General features: G+C 37.3%; 1 protein-coding gene across 1 annotated transcript; it reads left to right on the top strand.

The window, feature by feature from the left end:
- The first annotated feature begins 558 nt into the window (after positions 1-558).
- Positions 559-14,662, top strand: hnrnpa3 (heterogeneous nuclear ribonucleoprotein A3). Its single transcript, XM_084123386.1, has 11 exons — positions 559-680; positions 1,801-1,923; positions 3,272-3,418; positions 7,960-8,170; positions 9,381-9,470; positions 9,586-9,666; positions 9,773-9,826; positions 12,065-12,199; positions 12,303-12,443; positions 12,526-12,590; positions 14,071-14,662. Exons 1-10 carry the CDS (start codon positions 675-677, stop codon positions 12,576-12,578), a joined length of 1,041 nt encoding a protein of 346 aa, XP_083979512.1. The 5' UTR covers positions 559-674; the 3' UTR covers positions 12,579-12,590; positions 14,071-14,662.
- Positions 14,663-16,552: the final 1,890 nt, after the last annotated feature.

Here is a 16,552-nt window from a genome sequence, read left to right as displayed (position 1 = left end):
CCAACATTTGGCAACAGTACTACTGATAGATGATTAGTTTGGTGGGTATCATATTGTGTGTTTCATATTTTCTAAGGCCATGTGTCCACTGCCTTATAGATATGTCAAAAACTATTTTCTGTAGCTAAAGTCGCTGTATGTAGCCTAAATAGAAATATATCTATATTTAAATGCATAACATATTTATTAGGATCAGCACAAATTGAAACAACAAAATGGTAACACTTTACAACAAAGTCTCATTTGTTAAGATTAGTTAATGCATTAGTTAACATGAACTATGGGCAATATATTTTTACAGAATTTAGTAGCCATTGTTAAAGTAACTTTTTTTTGTTCAAAATATATATAATGAATCCATCTTCCAAACCGTGTTTTTTTCTTATCCTGAATCACTACGATACGCCTAAAATAAGTGTTTATATTGGGACTATTTTAGACCAACAGCTGCGGAGTAGCCCAGTTCCTGCGTGACTCGTCATATACATAAACAGAGAGAAGTAGCTCCGGCTACAATGTTCCTCCGCAAGACGCGTGTTTTGCTGTCTATGGTGTTTTGTTTATTAACCGCCACTGAAGTGTCCGACAGCGCCTCTAATGGCCGAAGTGTGTCATTACACCAGCGCTTTATTCCGCGTGGCGTGCAGAGACCGAGGGGGCGCAAAAACTGCAGCATGGAGGTACCAATTTATCAATATTCCTGTTATCATATGAAGTGTGGAGAATTCATAATATAACATATCTTATGTGAGTTTATTATAGTGCTTTGGTGTTGATGGTGCATTCTGCTGCTGTCATGTTGACCCAGCCGTGTGTCTGTGGCCGAGAGCAGAGCAGAGACTGAAAGCATAACGTTACTGTTAAGACGGATATATTACTATTTTCAAACGAAACACGAGACTCTTGGTGTTACAGTTACTGTCTTAAACACCAAACCCGTGCCAGGTTCAACTCGTGGTTCAATTTTTAACGTGCTGCTAATGTTTTGGTTAGGGAGGGGGTTGTCGACTTTCGTCAACGGAACATTGAGCCTGTTGTTTTGCAAACATGACCGTATGAAATACAGATACAAGAATTCAATGTATAATTGTAATATTATCTCTAACAATATGGAGGAAACACGAAAAAGAAATCTAAAATGGCGCGTGAACTCGTTGGCAAGGAATGTTCTAGACGCTCCTCCTCAGCCTCCGGTTTATTTCCAACCGTCTCCTCCTGAATTTAGGCTTTATCTCGGAAGAATGCGCGTGTAATCTTTGATCTTCGTGTACACAACATAGCCACTCTATTCCTTTGATGTAATGCCATTGAAACCTTCTGCCACCGGCCGAAATATCATATCTTACTATGGTGTAGGGTTTGCTAATGAATATTAACAAGGTTACGATGACGGTGCGAGGTGATCTTTTGTATTGTCCAATCACGTGCTCTAATTAATATTCATGAATCAAGCCTTAGTAAGATAAGTTAATTGGCTAACTGACAAGAGCCCACCTTTCAACGCCACTCTTTCAGCCAATTAGGAGGGATTGGTGGGCTTATCTCACTCAATCTAATGAATATTAAATTAGCCTTAATATGCCAAAAGTATGGCCTGATGCAGTCCATGCTCTTCATCTTCATATTCACCAGCAACACCCACACATTCAGTGAACATTATCAGCTATAAACAATTAATTTAATAGCTTTACAGCATTATGCATCATAAAGGGCCAGTTGTATCTGTCTAATGACGCATATTTGTAAAAAGGCAAAGGTTTGAAGATAAGTCTGATATGTAACTGTGTTTTATGTGAACAGGGTCGAGTCAGTAAGGAGCCGGAGCAGCTCAGGAAGCTGTTTATTGGTGGACTGAGTTTCGAGACCACAGAGGACAGTTTACGAGCTCACTTTGAGCAATGGGGCAAACTCACAGACTGTGTGGTGAGTGGCCGTTTTCAGTTTCGCTTTAGTGACTAAATGCATGAAATGTGTCTGCAGCAGATGCAATCCCAATTTTTTCAATTACATAAAAAAATTAAAGGAAAAAAAAAAGACCAGGTTCATCTCCGAAGCATCTTGGAGTATCATGCCATGGTATATGAATATAGTAATCATTCACTGAATTACCATAATACCATCTCACACTATCACTAGCTATGTTTCCATCCAAAGTTGGGAAATTGGCGCAAAATATCACTTCTTTTTCAGAAATGATGTTTAAAAATGTTCAGACCTTGTCGTCCATCCAAACATACCCCTCTCTCTCTTTCTCTCTCTCTCTCTCTCCCTCCCTCCCTCCCTCTCCCTCCCTCCCTCCCTCTCCCTCCCTCCCTCCCTCTCCCTCCCTCCCTCTCCCTCCCTCCCTCTCTCTCTCTCTCTCTCTCTCTCTCTCCCTCCCTCCCTCCCTCTCTCTCTCTCTCTCTCTCTCTCTCTCTCTCTCTCTCTCCCTCCCTTCCTCTCTCTCTCTCTCTCCCTCCCTCTCTCTCTCTCTCTCTCTCTCTCTCCCCCTCCCTCTCTCTCTCTTTCTCTCTCCAGCATTTTTCTGATCACATGATCTGTTGAGGCAGTCACATGATTCTTTTTTTTTCTTTTTGCACATAGATGGATTTATTCTGCAAATGCATTTCCATCACAGTTTGTGCCTATATCTCCTTATCAGATAAAAAAAATTCTGCCTCAATTCAGGTTTTTGCAAGCACATTTTTAAAATTTGTATTTGTGTATGTGCATCTTGGCATTTCCACACAGCATTTTTTATTTTATTTTAAATGCAATATTCAGAAATTTGCATAAAAATAGGTTGATTGAAACATAGCTGCTGTACATAGTGTTGTTTTTTGGGTTTTTTTATATATTTATTAACAATGGACCTTTGAATTATTGAAAATGAGTCATGCTGATATTCACGCATACAAACCTCTTAATTAATCTACTAACCCGCTTAATGAGTCAACAACTTAGAATGTCTGTCAGCCAATCAGAATCAAGCATCCAACAGTTCCGTGTATGAGTTAATAATGCATATAGACCCCCTTTCAGTTAGTAAACATGGTGACGTTTTTTGTGGGCGGAGCTTAGTTGGAGTGACTAAAATGTGAATCTCCTTATGTAGCCCAATCTGTGCTGGTTTGTATCGGCCGCCTCCAGTTTTTCCTTTGTTTTGCCTCCAGCGAACACCGTGACGTAATTGTGATGTCGGTGCAAAAAGGGTCTATAGAAATACCACTAATAATAACAGCAACAAAACACTGATATTGCTGATATTATCATTGATTTTTTCTTTTCTCAGGTAATGAGAGATCCAGCAAACAAGCGCTCGCGAGGTTTCGGCTTCGTGACGTACTCCTGTGGTGTGGAGGTTGACGCTGCAATGGCAGCTCGGCCACACAAAGTGGACGGTCGCGTCGTTGAGCCCAAACGGGCCGTTTCCCGAGAGGTACGGTTACATTCACTTAAAGGTGTGGTTGATTATGATTTCACTTTTCAAAGCAAAGGAAGATATTTGCTTTTAAAGGGTAACTAAACCCCTGGTCAGAGCCTGACTCCACCCACTGGCAATATTTGAAAAATGCTGGAAAAGTGGGCAGACCCCAGCGGAGATAGAGGGGACGAGCCGAGGGCGGGGCTGAGCGGGGGGGGCGTGCACCTGAGACCCGCAGTGACGGATTGATTGGCAGCTGCTGTCAGACTCTAAAATGGAGAGTGACTCACAGGGTCGCAAGATGACGTAAAGTACATGCATCTGATGAGTTTTATCGAGTTGATGTCAATAGCGCGCGCTCTCTGTAGGCATATTCATATTTTGCCGCTATGTGGAAAAATCCAGCAAAATGCGCCCGCGCGTTTGTCGACCCCAGAGAATTAACTTTAGCCTAACCATAAATTGTGATTATATATTTATATAATATATATATATATATTAGGGGTGGAGCCGAACCCGAATACGGTATTCGGAAAGGCACAAATAATGTGTTTTTTCCGAATACTTATTTCAAACAAATACTTTAAAAAATATTTGTATTCGGGAACAAGAAAAACTTTATATCAAAAAGCTGCGTTTCCTCATGAGACCGGCGGCGCTGCTGATGTGGTGGCTGTAAATCCACTTGTTGATAAGAAAGGAGGAAAGAGCCACATATGGAAATAATTTTGGATTAGGCTAATGTCACGTTGTCATAAGGGGCCGTTCACATAGCGCGTTTTTTTTTGCGCGTGCAGATTTCAAATGTAGGCGCTTATAATAGAAGCGAGCGGCGCGCTCGTTTTTCCAGGCGCGCCTATGTCCATGTTGCATAGCAACGACAGACGCCACCCACGACTCACGAGAGAGCAAGCGCTTGTAGAAAGGAGAAAGCGGTGCGAACTGCGCTCTCCATGATGACGAGGAAGTATCAGCAAAGAATTAATTGATTTCTAGCCCTTTTATTAGCTTTAGATATATTTATGGAGATGAGAAATTAAATAAAAAGCCGTCATTATGTCATTAATATCAGTCCGTCAGAAAAGCAGTTCTAGGCTTATTCTTGGCTGGATAACTCTTAGCAGGTTTAAAAAGCCCTTTTAAAATTAAATATGAATGCAGTTTTGGATTAAATAAAAGTACAGTCAAGTCAAATAAAACACGTTTTATCTCCTGTATAGTTTGGTAACACTACAAAAAGATACCATTCATTAACATTAGGCTACTTAATGCGTTATCTAACATAAACACATTGAGTGAACAATATATTTTTACAACATTAATTCATGTTTGTGAATGTTATTTAATACAAATACTTGATTGGTCATGTTTGTTCACTTCATTCATTGTGCATTAAATAATGTTAACATAAATAATGTTAACTTTTAATTTTAAAAATGTATTTTTAAATTAACCCCAAGGAGAATAATTGTGACAGTATATAACTATTGTTTATTGTTAGGTCATTTTATCTAATGTTATCTAACAAATGGAATCTTATTGTAAAGTGTTTTTAATACTAGTTTCCATCTTTGTAACCGTGATATACACTTTAATATATGTAAGTTTAATCTAAATTAAGCTTTGGTACCGAAATTGGTACAGAGAACCGTGGATTTTCACTGGTATTGGTACCGAATACTGAAATGTTGGTAGCCTACCGTGACAACACTAGTAGCTCTGTTAGCTCGGTAATTTAGACAATAGGCTGTTGACAGAGTAACATTAACGTGTTCGTAGGTAACGTTCCTTGTTACATGTTCATTGCTGGATTTATGGAAAAACATCAACCAATATTGCATATCCATAATTATTATAATGGATGTAATTAAAGAATACTTACACTATAACGTAAATTAGAAGTGTAACGCAAAAAAACTGGATTTTTACACCTATTTTGAATTTTACTCGAATACAAATACAAATACTTTTCCCCCCTCAACAAATACAAATACAGATACAAATACCGGCTGCTTTGCACACCCCTAAAATATATATATATATATATATATATATATAAATATATATATATATATATATGATCACTCACATCAAGACGCTGCTGCGGTGGTGGAGTCCATGCAGGAGGAGCAGCGTTTGGCACTGCATCGCTTTTCAGCGCGAGCTGTGTGGAGAAGCCCATTTCCACCTCTATTGCGTTGGAGAAGCAATCCCGCGTAAAATGCAGGTTGCACACTTGAGCTCTAGGCGGGAACTCGCGGTCTTCCAGGCCAAGTGCATGCAACCACTGGCGCCTAATTTCCAAGTCTGCTGGAAAGCTATGCAGTCCAGCAGTGCTGTTGCAACCAGCAACACTACACCTACGTACCCTCCTGACCACTGTACTAAATACAGATAAATCTACGCTAACTTGAAGCTATCCTAACTGATGCAGTACTATGCGTGGTAGCTCTAGCTCGTACCAAGGGCGTGGTGAGCTGGAACCTGCTTATGTCACGCAGTACCGCAAACATCCAATAGGAAAATGCACAAAAAAAAACTGCAGTAGCCACCGTTCAACCTGAAGAGGGCAGCACTCAGACGTTTTTACACCATATATTGTAGAATTAAAACACTTTATACCCAAATGTCAAAAAATGTACTCAAATCAGTGAACAGCACTAATAAAGCCCCATTCTTACAGATCATTAACTAAAAAAAGTTGGTTTAGGGTTTAGTTACCCTTTAAAGAAATCGTTTTTTAAGGACTACAACAACCGACTCTTAGGGACTACACGACATTCCTCCCGGGATAGTGACATCACCAACCCTAAAATTTACATAAACCCCTCCCCCGGGAGCGTGATTTATAGATTATCATGACAGAATATGCTAATCACTGACTAGAAGATAACTACACATAAGCTACATAAATTCATCAACTAACCATTCAGAAATGTCCTGTTGCTTCTACATGTTGTCACTTCTTCTTGAGTCTCTCCATTATTGTCTGACTCCGGTTTGAACATAAACATTGACATTTTCAGTGCAAGTCTGTGTGAGGTAAAAGGAGACAAGCTCCTGAAGCTCCGCCCCCTGCGCCGGGAGCATCAACTCATTTGCATTTAAAGGGACAGACACAAAACGGTGCGTTTTTGCTCACCCTCAAAAAGTGACAATTTTAACATGCTATATAAAAATATCTGTGGGGTATTTTGAGTTAAAACTTCATATACACACTTTGGGGAGATCAGAGACTTATTTTACATCTTGTGAAAAGGGCATTATACCACTCCTTTAAAACATTGAGCTGCACATGGAGTATATAATTTCTCTCAATTATGAGTTAATGTCTTGCAATTTAGACTTTCTTTCTCAGAATTGTGAGTTTCGAATACAATTCTGACTTTATTTCTTGCACTTCAGATTTAATCTCTAGTGATTTTGAGTTTCACAGTTCAGACTTTATTTATCGCAGTTACGAGTTTAACTCAAAATTCAGAATTGCAAGATGTTGACTCAAAATCGCAAGAAATAAACTCTGAATTGCCATAAATAAAGCCAGAAACTCACAGCTCTGAGAAAGAAAGTCTGAATTGCACTGTAAAAAATCTCAACGCATTGTATTTTGTTTCTTTATGGTTTTTTAGGCTTTTTTGAGTTTTAATTACTCTCAAAAGTTTATTTTTTTATTTTGTCCATTCAAATTAATTTGACAAATCAATTTGAAAAAGTATTAGAATTCTGAGAGAGAAAGTCTGAATTGAAGATCATTTTGAGCATTAGGGTTTACATTAAAAAAAGCACATTATTTTTTACGCACTACATTATTGCAGCACCTCTATTCTCAGTCTGTCTGAAATTCACTGATTTATACAAAGCCCCTCCTCCTGAACAGTTCAGAGTGCTCTGATTGGCCAGCAGACTCAGAGCGTTGTGATTGGCCAGCAGACTCAGAGCGTTGTGATTGGCCAGCAGACTCAGTGCGTTATGATTGGCCAGACTTCTCAAGCATGTCAGAAATGTGACGCCCCTTACCATGATCGTGAGCTTCAGCTTCTGAAGCACCTGTAAACACACAGCTATTATTTCACACTGTGACGTGGACGTTTGCAGAGGTTTGGTAAATCTGGACTTGGATCGAGGGTTTTAGGCAGGTCTGGATCAGTGTTTATGTTAGAATAAATCCCTGTGTGGGAGAAAATGAGCTTTGTAACTTTACAGATCTCATATATGCAGGAACAGGTACATTACACACTAAAGGAAAAGAACAACATTAAAAAGCATTATACGACCCCTTTAACATATCTTTAATTAAGATGAACAGTACCGGTCAGAAGTCTCTTCTGCTCATCAAGGCTGCATTTATTTGATCAAAAATACTGAAAAAACAGTAATATTGTGAAATATTATTACAATTTTAAATAATGGTTTTCTATTTGAATATACTTCAAAATATAATTTTATTTCTGTGATGCAAAGCTGAATTTACATCAGCGATTACTCCAGTCTTCGGTGTCACATGATCCTTCAGAAATCATGATTCCACTATAAATGAATGTACTGTGATTATGCAGGACTCTAATAGACCCGGAGCCCATCTGACAGTGAAGAAGATCTTTGTGGGGGGAATCAAGGAAGACACAGAGGAGTATCACATCCGAGAGTACTTTGAGCCGTTCGGGAAGATCGAGACCATCGACATAATGGAGGAGCGTTCGACTGGGAAAAAGAGAGGATTCTGCTTCGTCACCTTCGATGATCATGATACTGTGGATAAAATTGTTGGTGAGTTTAGATGGAAATCATTTACTTTCATCTGCTAGTCACACACTGACTGACTGACAGAATCAATAGTTTATGGGTAAATTAGTCCCATCTAAAACTATTAAAACAGCATTTTGCTTATTGTTTTGTAATTATGCAGCTTATATGAACTGCCATTGATTGATATATTACATGGAATATTTGTACTAATTACAATTTTTGCAAAATACTATTTAAGTGTTGCAAAAAAAAGTGGTTAAAATTAAAACTCAATAATACACTAAAATAAACATGTTCCCTAAAAATTCAATTCATTTTTAGGTAAAATCTTCATGTTGATGTACAGTAGTGGCCAAAAGTGATGTAGGCCTTGGAAAATTGACATCACTCTTTATTCAAATATTATTAAAAATGTGTTAAAGATTTTGTGAGCTCTTGTGTAGTTGTACTTGGAGATAACTGTGTTATTTGTGACACAATTTTTGGCCAGGCTGTCATAAAAAGATATTATGGAAACACTTAACAATAACATTTCATTAGTTAACTAATAATGAACTGCACTTCTGCAGCATTTATTAATGTTAATTTCAGTATTTGCTAATGCATTATTAAAATCAAAAGTTGTATTTGTTAGCATTAGTTAATGAATGCCATGAATGACAATGAACTGTATTTTTATTAACAAAGATTAAATAAATACTAACAAATGTATTGCTCATTGTTAGTTCGTGTTATTTAATACATTAACTAATGTTATAAAATGAGACCTTATTCTAAAGTGTTACCGTAATTATGAACGCATGCAAAAATGAGAGAATCAGCTAAATATAACACGATGTTGTAGTCAGTGTAAGCTTTTCCCTGTGATCTTTCTGTGTTTCTGTGCATTTGTTGTTGTTGTTGTCTTGCATGGTGAAATAAAAAATAGTTTTTTTTTTGGCACATAATTTCGTCAGATAAATACCTTAACCAAGTTTAGTGTTTTGTTCTTTCTTCATATTTAAGTTATTTAAAAAGCCTAAAATGTTGTCTTCATATTTTGATTGTTTAATCGGACTTGTAGGTTGATAATTTTGGCCATAACTGTATAAAAGTTCACAAACATGCTGTGTCAACTACCCATGTTGCGTAAAGAAATACCCGTTCTTACAGGTTTTATACAGTAGCTGAGCAAACAGATCTCTGTTTTGCCTTTTTAAAATGATTATATTCTTTTTTTCCTTTTCATCAGCACAAAAATATCACACAATCAACTCTCATAACTGTGAAGTAAGAAAAGCCCTTCCAAAGCAGGAGATGCAATCTGGATCCAATCAGAGATGTAAGTAGAATAGACATTTTGAAAGGTTCATGATAAATTGTTACTGTAATATTTAAAGCATTGCATGTGGTTATTGTTAATCATATATCACGTGCTGTGCCGGATGCGTCCTCAGATCGCGGTGGCGGTGGGGGTGGAGGTGGGGATAATTTCATGAACAGAGGAGGAAACTTCGGAGGTGACAACTTTGGCAGAGGTGAGATGACATGTGATACTGTACATCTGATCCTGTGTGTGAGTGTGTAGAGCACGACCTCAGGTGTGAATAACACTAAACACACTGAACCCTGTATCTTTTACAGGAGGGTACGGAGGAGGCCGGGGTGGATACGGAGGAGACGGATACAACGGATTTGGTGGGGACAGTATCATGACACTCACATGATCAATAAGCAAAAAATCTGACTCTCTGATAAAACGTGTTGTAACAAACAGGGAAAGGCCAGGCTGAAGCTAGTGGCTCAAAGTGCAAGGGTTTTAATAAGTGAAAAGAGCTAAACAAAAAGGTAACTTAAATGAAACAAAAACACAAAATATGAACAACCAAAAAACAGGAACACAGAGAAGAACAGGAACACATCCAGCAACAACAACTGACAAAACACTGAAAGAAAACACGTGTGTATTTATACGCTAGAAAACTAGAAACACCTGGGCTATTTTCATATCAATACAAATATTTTATCAATAATCGCCTTAAAAAACATATTATCCGATTATATCGTCTACTCGAGCCCCGCCCGCGGCCGGACACAACATGCATGTCGAGTTATATAACGATAGCCTTTGATTCAGTTAGTTTAATTTAATCATTGAAATGTTAAAGGTTTTACTTTGGTTAGTTTGAGCTTAAACTAACATAAAACATTAGCTTCGCTGTTGTGTTAGTGTTGCTAAACATTTCCACACTGTTCTTATCGAATTTGTGTTTGAAATGAATTTCGTTTCGTGAGAAGAACAATTGAATACAATTGAACAGAACCAAATTTGGTGATTATAAGAATGATGCCCATGTTTCTCTTTCTTTTTGCCGTTATCGCCTGACTAGATGCATTTCACGTTGATAAGTTTAATTTACTTAATTATAACGTGTAGCGCTGTTTTAAAACTTGTATTCAAGCTGTAATGTGTGTATACATATAGAATTTTAATTACAATGGACATACTTTGTGATTTTTTTTTTTTTTTTTTTTTTTTTTTGTATTATGTACACTATTTAAATTAATATTCAGAAACAGCTGCTGTTGCATAGGCTGCTACCATTTTGTTCTGATGAACTTTTATTAGACTGCAGGCCAAAATAAAATAATTAGTAAATTAATTAATTATTTTTTAAATGGGAGATAATACTGCTATTCCGAATTTATAGGATACGGTTTAATTTTTTCGTCTGAAAAAAAAAAAAAGCATAAAAATGAATAGCAACATCAACTTAGGAATACAAAACATCAAATAAAGATGTGTAATCAAGAAAAATTATTTGACTAAGTTCTGAAAGTAAGGATAAATGATGTTTGACAGGAAACGCAGTCGCATACACAGACACATGTTGCCGTTAGAGCAGTCGGGTAAATAAAACACAGATCAGGCTACTTAAAGTTACAAAAGTTATTCTGTCAATATAAGTGAGTGCTTTTCCTTTTCTTTTGTTCTTTGATTAACATTAATGACAGGTGGCAGCAGGTTTAGCTATAGGCACGGATCCAGTATAGGCTGCTGCTGTTCTTTCTCAACTGTTTGTTCACTGAAGACAAAACCGACAGTGTTTACGGGGATATTTTGATAAATAAGTGTTCTCTTTCACGTCTTCTTGCGCTTAATTAAAATTATTTACGACAGCGGTAATGGACAATTCCGCTTCCAACCTGTAGGGGGACCGAAGAGGAAAAGTTCCTTAGTGTTGCTTTAAAGTGGCTTAAAATCGCATTAAAATGTGCACACAGGAATCGATAAGCAAAATTGAAATTTTTATTTTATAACAAATTCCCGATTCCTGACCTTAAGTAGGCCTATGTGATGCCAGAATTGGAATCGATTTTCTATTCCTAACCCTACTAACTAATAATCTATAGAAAATATTGAACTCGTGCTTTTGCATGTGAATAAATATGTGAAATATATTTGTCATTTTTCCCGATATTGTCGATGATCTTCTGATCGTACTTGCGAGACACTGTTGATAAATGATAATATCGTCATATCGCCCAGCTCTACTGGGAACGATAATGGGATGATCAACAGCAAAACTACAAGATGACTACAAAACGGCAACTGAAAACAGGAAATAACCAAATACAAAGGAACAATAAAAGTCCAAATTGAACACATGACACGTGTTTATTTGCAGAAAACTTGCTGTTAATTTATGCCAGATTTGCACCAATGTTGACCAGAAAAAGCATAAGAAAATATATATATTTATATATAATATATTTTATGAAGTGATAAAAAAAAAACAATCAGTGGTGCAAATGAAGTCACAATCCAAATGAAGTGCTAACTTATCCCAGTCAACCAGTCAGTCACCTTCCCCGAGAGCCAGACTGAGAGGATGATCACTGAAGTGCCGGTCTGTGCTGTGTTTGCGACGGCAGGGAATAATAACTATGGAGGAGGTGCTGGCGGTGGAGGGGGTCGCGGGGGCTACGGCGGAGGTCCTGGATACGGTAACCAAGGCGGAGGAGGATTTGGAGGATATGACAACTACAATGATGGCAGGAATTTTGGAGGTACATTATCGTTAAAGACAAACACTTGACAGGTGGTTGGGGGTTGGGGGGTTATTCACTGTGGCTTATTCAGATTAGTTGTGCCGTTGTACCTTCATCACAGGTAACTTTGGTGGCAGTGGTGGTGGTGGAGGAGGAGGAGGAGGAAACTACAATGATTTCGGGAATTACGGAGGACAGCAGTCCAACTACGGCCCCATGAAGGGAAATAACTTCGGAGGAAGGAACTCAGGACCTTACGGAGGTAAATAGCGTATAGATATGTATATATATATATATATATATCTCACCGTGTTTTGGCCTGACCCTCTCACTGTTGTGCTCAGGTGGATATGGCTCTGGTGGAGGAGGCGGCGGGTATAACTCCAGGAGATATTAACACTTATCTGTGGTAAGTTCAGCGCCGACACACGCTGCGTCCCGAATCACATACTGTATAGTAGGTGCTACATTCGGTTTGAAACTTGCTTCACGGCTGTTCAAAAAAAGTATTTTCTACATAGTATGAATGTGTGTAGTATGAATTAAATTCGGACGTACTTCATCTGCCATTATCATGTGACCTCCATTCTCAAATCCTCTCCAGTGTCCAGATGAGATTCTGAAGTGTTCATATGATCATTCAGGTACTTTTCACCTACTGTTTTTCAATTAATATTGGAACATCTGTTGGCAGGCTTAAGAACCTATGAAATAATTTTTAGTTTTTCACAAATTCCATTTGATATTTTTCTGAATTCTGTTTTTTTTTTTTTTTAGTTTTTACTTTTCTGGATTGCGTTTTTTTTCCGTTTACATTTTTTTGGACTACAAAATTGTAGTAATCAAAAAGCATGTCTAATTAATTTAAATCATGAAACTTATACAATTTGACAACATTTTATTAAAAGTTACAATTTTAGTGTCCTATTAAAATACGTTTAAAAAAATAATCTCATTCCGTTTTAATTTAACAAATTCTGTGTTTTCTGTTTTAAGATTTCTGGATTCCATTTTAATGGTTTAATTACATTTTAATAATCTAAAAGCAGATCTAATTAACTGAATTCATAAAAACAACAACATTTATTATTATTATTATTATTATCATTTATTTAATAATATTTATTTATAATTATTTTGGCAATCAAATTACGACATAAAACAATTTAATTTATCTTTAAATCATATGAAATTAAACAAACTTTTTTTTTGTCAAAGAAAGTGCTGCACAACAGAGCTTTACTGTTAAAATAAAAAAAATGGAAGAAAATTAGTTGTATTTATTTGTTGTTGTTGTTGTTAGTGTTAGTATTATTAATACATTGAGACGTAGCTAAATTCTGCTGTACCGCAGTAATATATTCCTGTCACAATCTCTTCAAGTTAAACCGAACTTTTATTTTGGCGGGTTGCTGGAAAGACCTTTGAGTCTCTGTGTGTTTATATGACGATAGTTGTTCTCAAATGAAACCGTAAAATTCTGGTGAAGTGACTCTGGAGATGAAGTTCATGCATTCATATAGTGAGGTGTCAGAGGCTGAAAACACCGCGTGCTTCAGTGTGTGTGTGCTAAAATTAGACACGCAGAACATGCAGGACTCATATTTAAATAGTGTTTTTGTGGTTTAATATTCACAGACACTAGTTTATATCGCGATTTGATTTAAATGCACTGACCTTTTTATTTATTCAAATTCCGTGACATTCCGTGCCACACAGGAAATTCCGTTTTAATGAGTGGATTCCGTGATTCCGTCGGCTGAATCCAGACTGTTGTTTAGCCTACTATACAGTATGAAAGCAGGCATATTCGGACGCAGCCACAGACTCCACAGAAGTGTAACACAGGATGATGACTTGTGATGTTTTACCGTGTGTGTGTTCAACAGGCTTCAGATCCAGAGTTAGATGGTGATGAGGAGAGATGAGAGGAAAGATTACTGAGGGCCAAGATCTGCCAGTTATAGCTCTTTCCGCAGCGGTGTGTGTTTAACGTTGGCCGCGCGAGAGTAGCGTGTGTTAGTTAGTGTATGTACTGTACATTCCTTACTGCTGCATTTCACCCGCTCGGATTTTCTTTGTGCTTTTCTCTCACCCTCAACCCTTTGTGAATGTTTTTTCTTTTTTTCCTTTTTTTTGAGCGTTTTTGAGAGTGGAAAAAAATATTATGTTATCAAACACTGTAGTCAGAGTAGTTCAAAATGATATGTTGTGAGTATGCAATATGTTGTGGCCTTGAGTATATTATTTGGAGGGCTTTTAATTTTTTGATTTGAAGACAGTGTAACGTGTATTTTTATATATTGTGAGCATACAGTACATGTGTTGTTTATCTCTGAATGATAAACAGAGTAGACTTTATCAGATCTGAGGGCATGTAACATGTCAAACCTGTAAAGACCCAAGTCTAGATTGTTTATCTATTTTGACAATTGAAAAAAGAAACCAGTTGAAATAAAGTTGTGCTCTAGTAATAATGAAGTATAGTGCGTCATTGAGTCTGAAAGCGAGTGCAGCTGTCCTGAGCGCGTGATGTTGTTGTGTATGAGAGTAGAAAGGCCTTCAGGCCGAGACAGACGAACTGACAACAGGACAGCCTCCACTGGACCAGTGTGTCTAGCGTCTGTTTTGGACAGGAGGAGGGCTAGCGAAGAGCCAATGCTAGCGGAGAGCCAAGGCTAGCGGAGAGCCAATGCTAGCGTGAGGATGAGGGTTTGAGGCAGACAGAAGACGAGGAAGGTAAGAGTAACTCTTCTGCTTATTTACAGATGGGAAAAGCAGCGCCCGGTCTACAGTAAGTGTCTGAAAGTCTTTTCAGCGACGGTTCTGGATGGGTAAGATTAATATGTGCAAGATATATGGTGATTTGATAAAGAGATCCTCTCGTAGTCGCACCGAGAGATTCAGAAACCACATTCGGCTCAAGTGTAGACCATGATGTGTGGATGAATCTCACAAACCTGGGGTCTTATTTCACCTCACAATCAAAAAAGATTTTTTTTATATATATATATATATATCATATATATCAAATTATATTCTGAATAAAGAAAATGAAGCCAAGTCAATGCAATGTGACAGTTCTCATTACCATAATGCAAAATTCTAAATACTGTAGTGTGAAATAAAACATTCTAATATATTATAAATATACAAAATATGTATTTATTGTGTGTTGCCATTAACTTAAGCTGATTTTTTTTTGGTACTTTTAGTAGTATAATAGTACTAAATATTAAGGTGCGGCCACATTTACAATTGTTCAGTGGATTTTCGTGGGCGAAATCCAGTCATGCCTGTAGGAATCCACAACAATGGGAGTTTTTTTTATTGGTGAAACATGTACCCACACAGATTTCATAACGGCTTGAAGTTTGTCACGGAGATTCACTGAGATGCCCAAGAGAAATCTGCCCGGTTTGAAAGTGACTTCAGACAATATCAATAATAGGCACTTGACCCTTTTTGTCAAGTGTAGCGATTCATGACTGCATTTTGACTGCAGAAATTCACCGTGCAAGGGTAAATGTGACCGCTGTGCTGTAAATCTAATTAATAATTAATTTAAAGAATTAATAATCTTAAGAAATTTCTGACTGGCAGCTTTCAGGGTATTGAGTTCGGGGTGGAATGTGACCCGGCTTGTTTTTATGAGATTCATTCACTGATGTGCAAGTGAGGACATTTTCGCTGAATATTCATTCGCCTACAGGAATCTCAGTCACTTGACAGGAACTTCCATGAACTGTGAAAATTTTTGTAGTATTTTGCCAGTTAATATTAATATGCACTGGATGTTTATAACATGACAGTGTACTGTATTTTTTGTGCGTGTGAGGGATGTTTTGTAATTCAGGGTAAATCCATATTTATATATACATATTCACACAATATTTTCTTAAGAAGTTTTATAGTCTTAAAACATCACTCATAATGTCGTAATGAAAATATGTGACTGCATTGCCAAATGTTGACTGTTTAATAAAAACATTTGAAACGCCCTGAGAATGTTTAATTTTCTGTGTTGTTTTTGAGTGAGCGCCTTTTCTTCTCACACAATGCTTATCTGTCTCCAAAACCTGTCTTGGGGACTATGTTCCCCTGACCCTGAATTAAGGTCACGACCATGGGTAAATGTTTAAGATACAGTTGCCCTAGAAAAGTCACATGCTCGCACTCTGAAGAAAACTGAAGAATTGTAACATTTAATAAGCAACCAGATTTGAGAAATCGATCATGTACTGTTCCATAATAACTCATGGGCTCTAGGATGGGTCTGTTAATAAGATGCTAGTTTAATGCTGTCATAAGAACAAAAGCATTCAATGGAAGATTTATAACCTTTCTTACCATGCATTAAGCTGTAGATAA

Source organism: Abramis brama (genome assembly GCF_963993115.1).
Source record: "Abramis brama genome assembly, chromosome: 8".
Lineage (NCBI taxonomy): Eukaryota > Metazoa > Chordata > Actinopteri > Cypriniformes > Leuciscidae > Abramis > Abramis brama.
Note: the sequence above shows the minus strand (reverse complement) of the source record. Positions and strands in the feature narration are given on the sequence as shown.

Excerpts from the sequence above, each read along its gene's own strand:
- hnrnpa3 (XM_084123386.1), top strand. Across the intron at positions 9,827-12,064 it reads AGACGGATACAACGGATTTG|GGAATAATAACTATGGAGGA; the intron begins GTGGGGACAGTA and ends TTGCGACGGCAG. Across the intron at positions 12,200-12,302 it reads TGATGGCAGGAATTTTGGAG|GTAACTTTGGTGGCAGTGGT; the intron begins GTACATTATCGT and ends CCTTCATCACAG.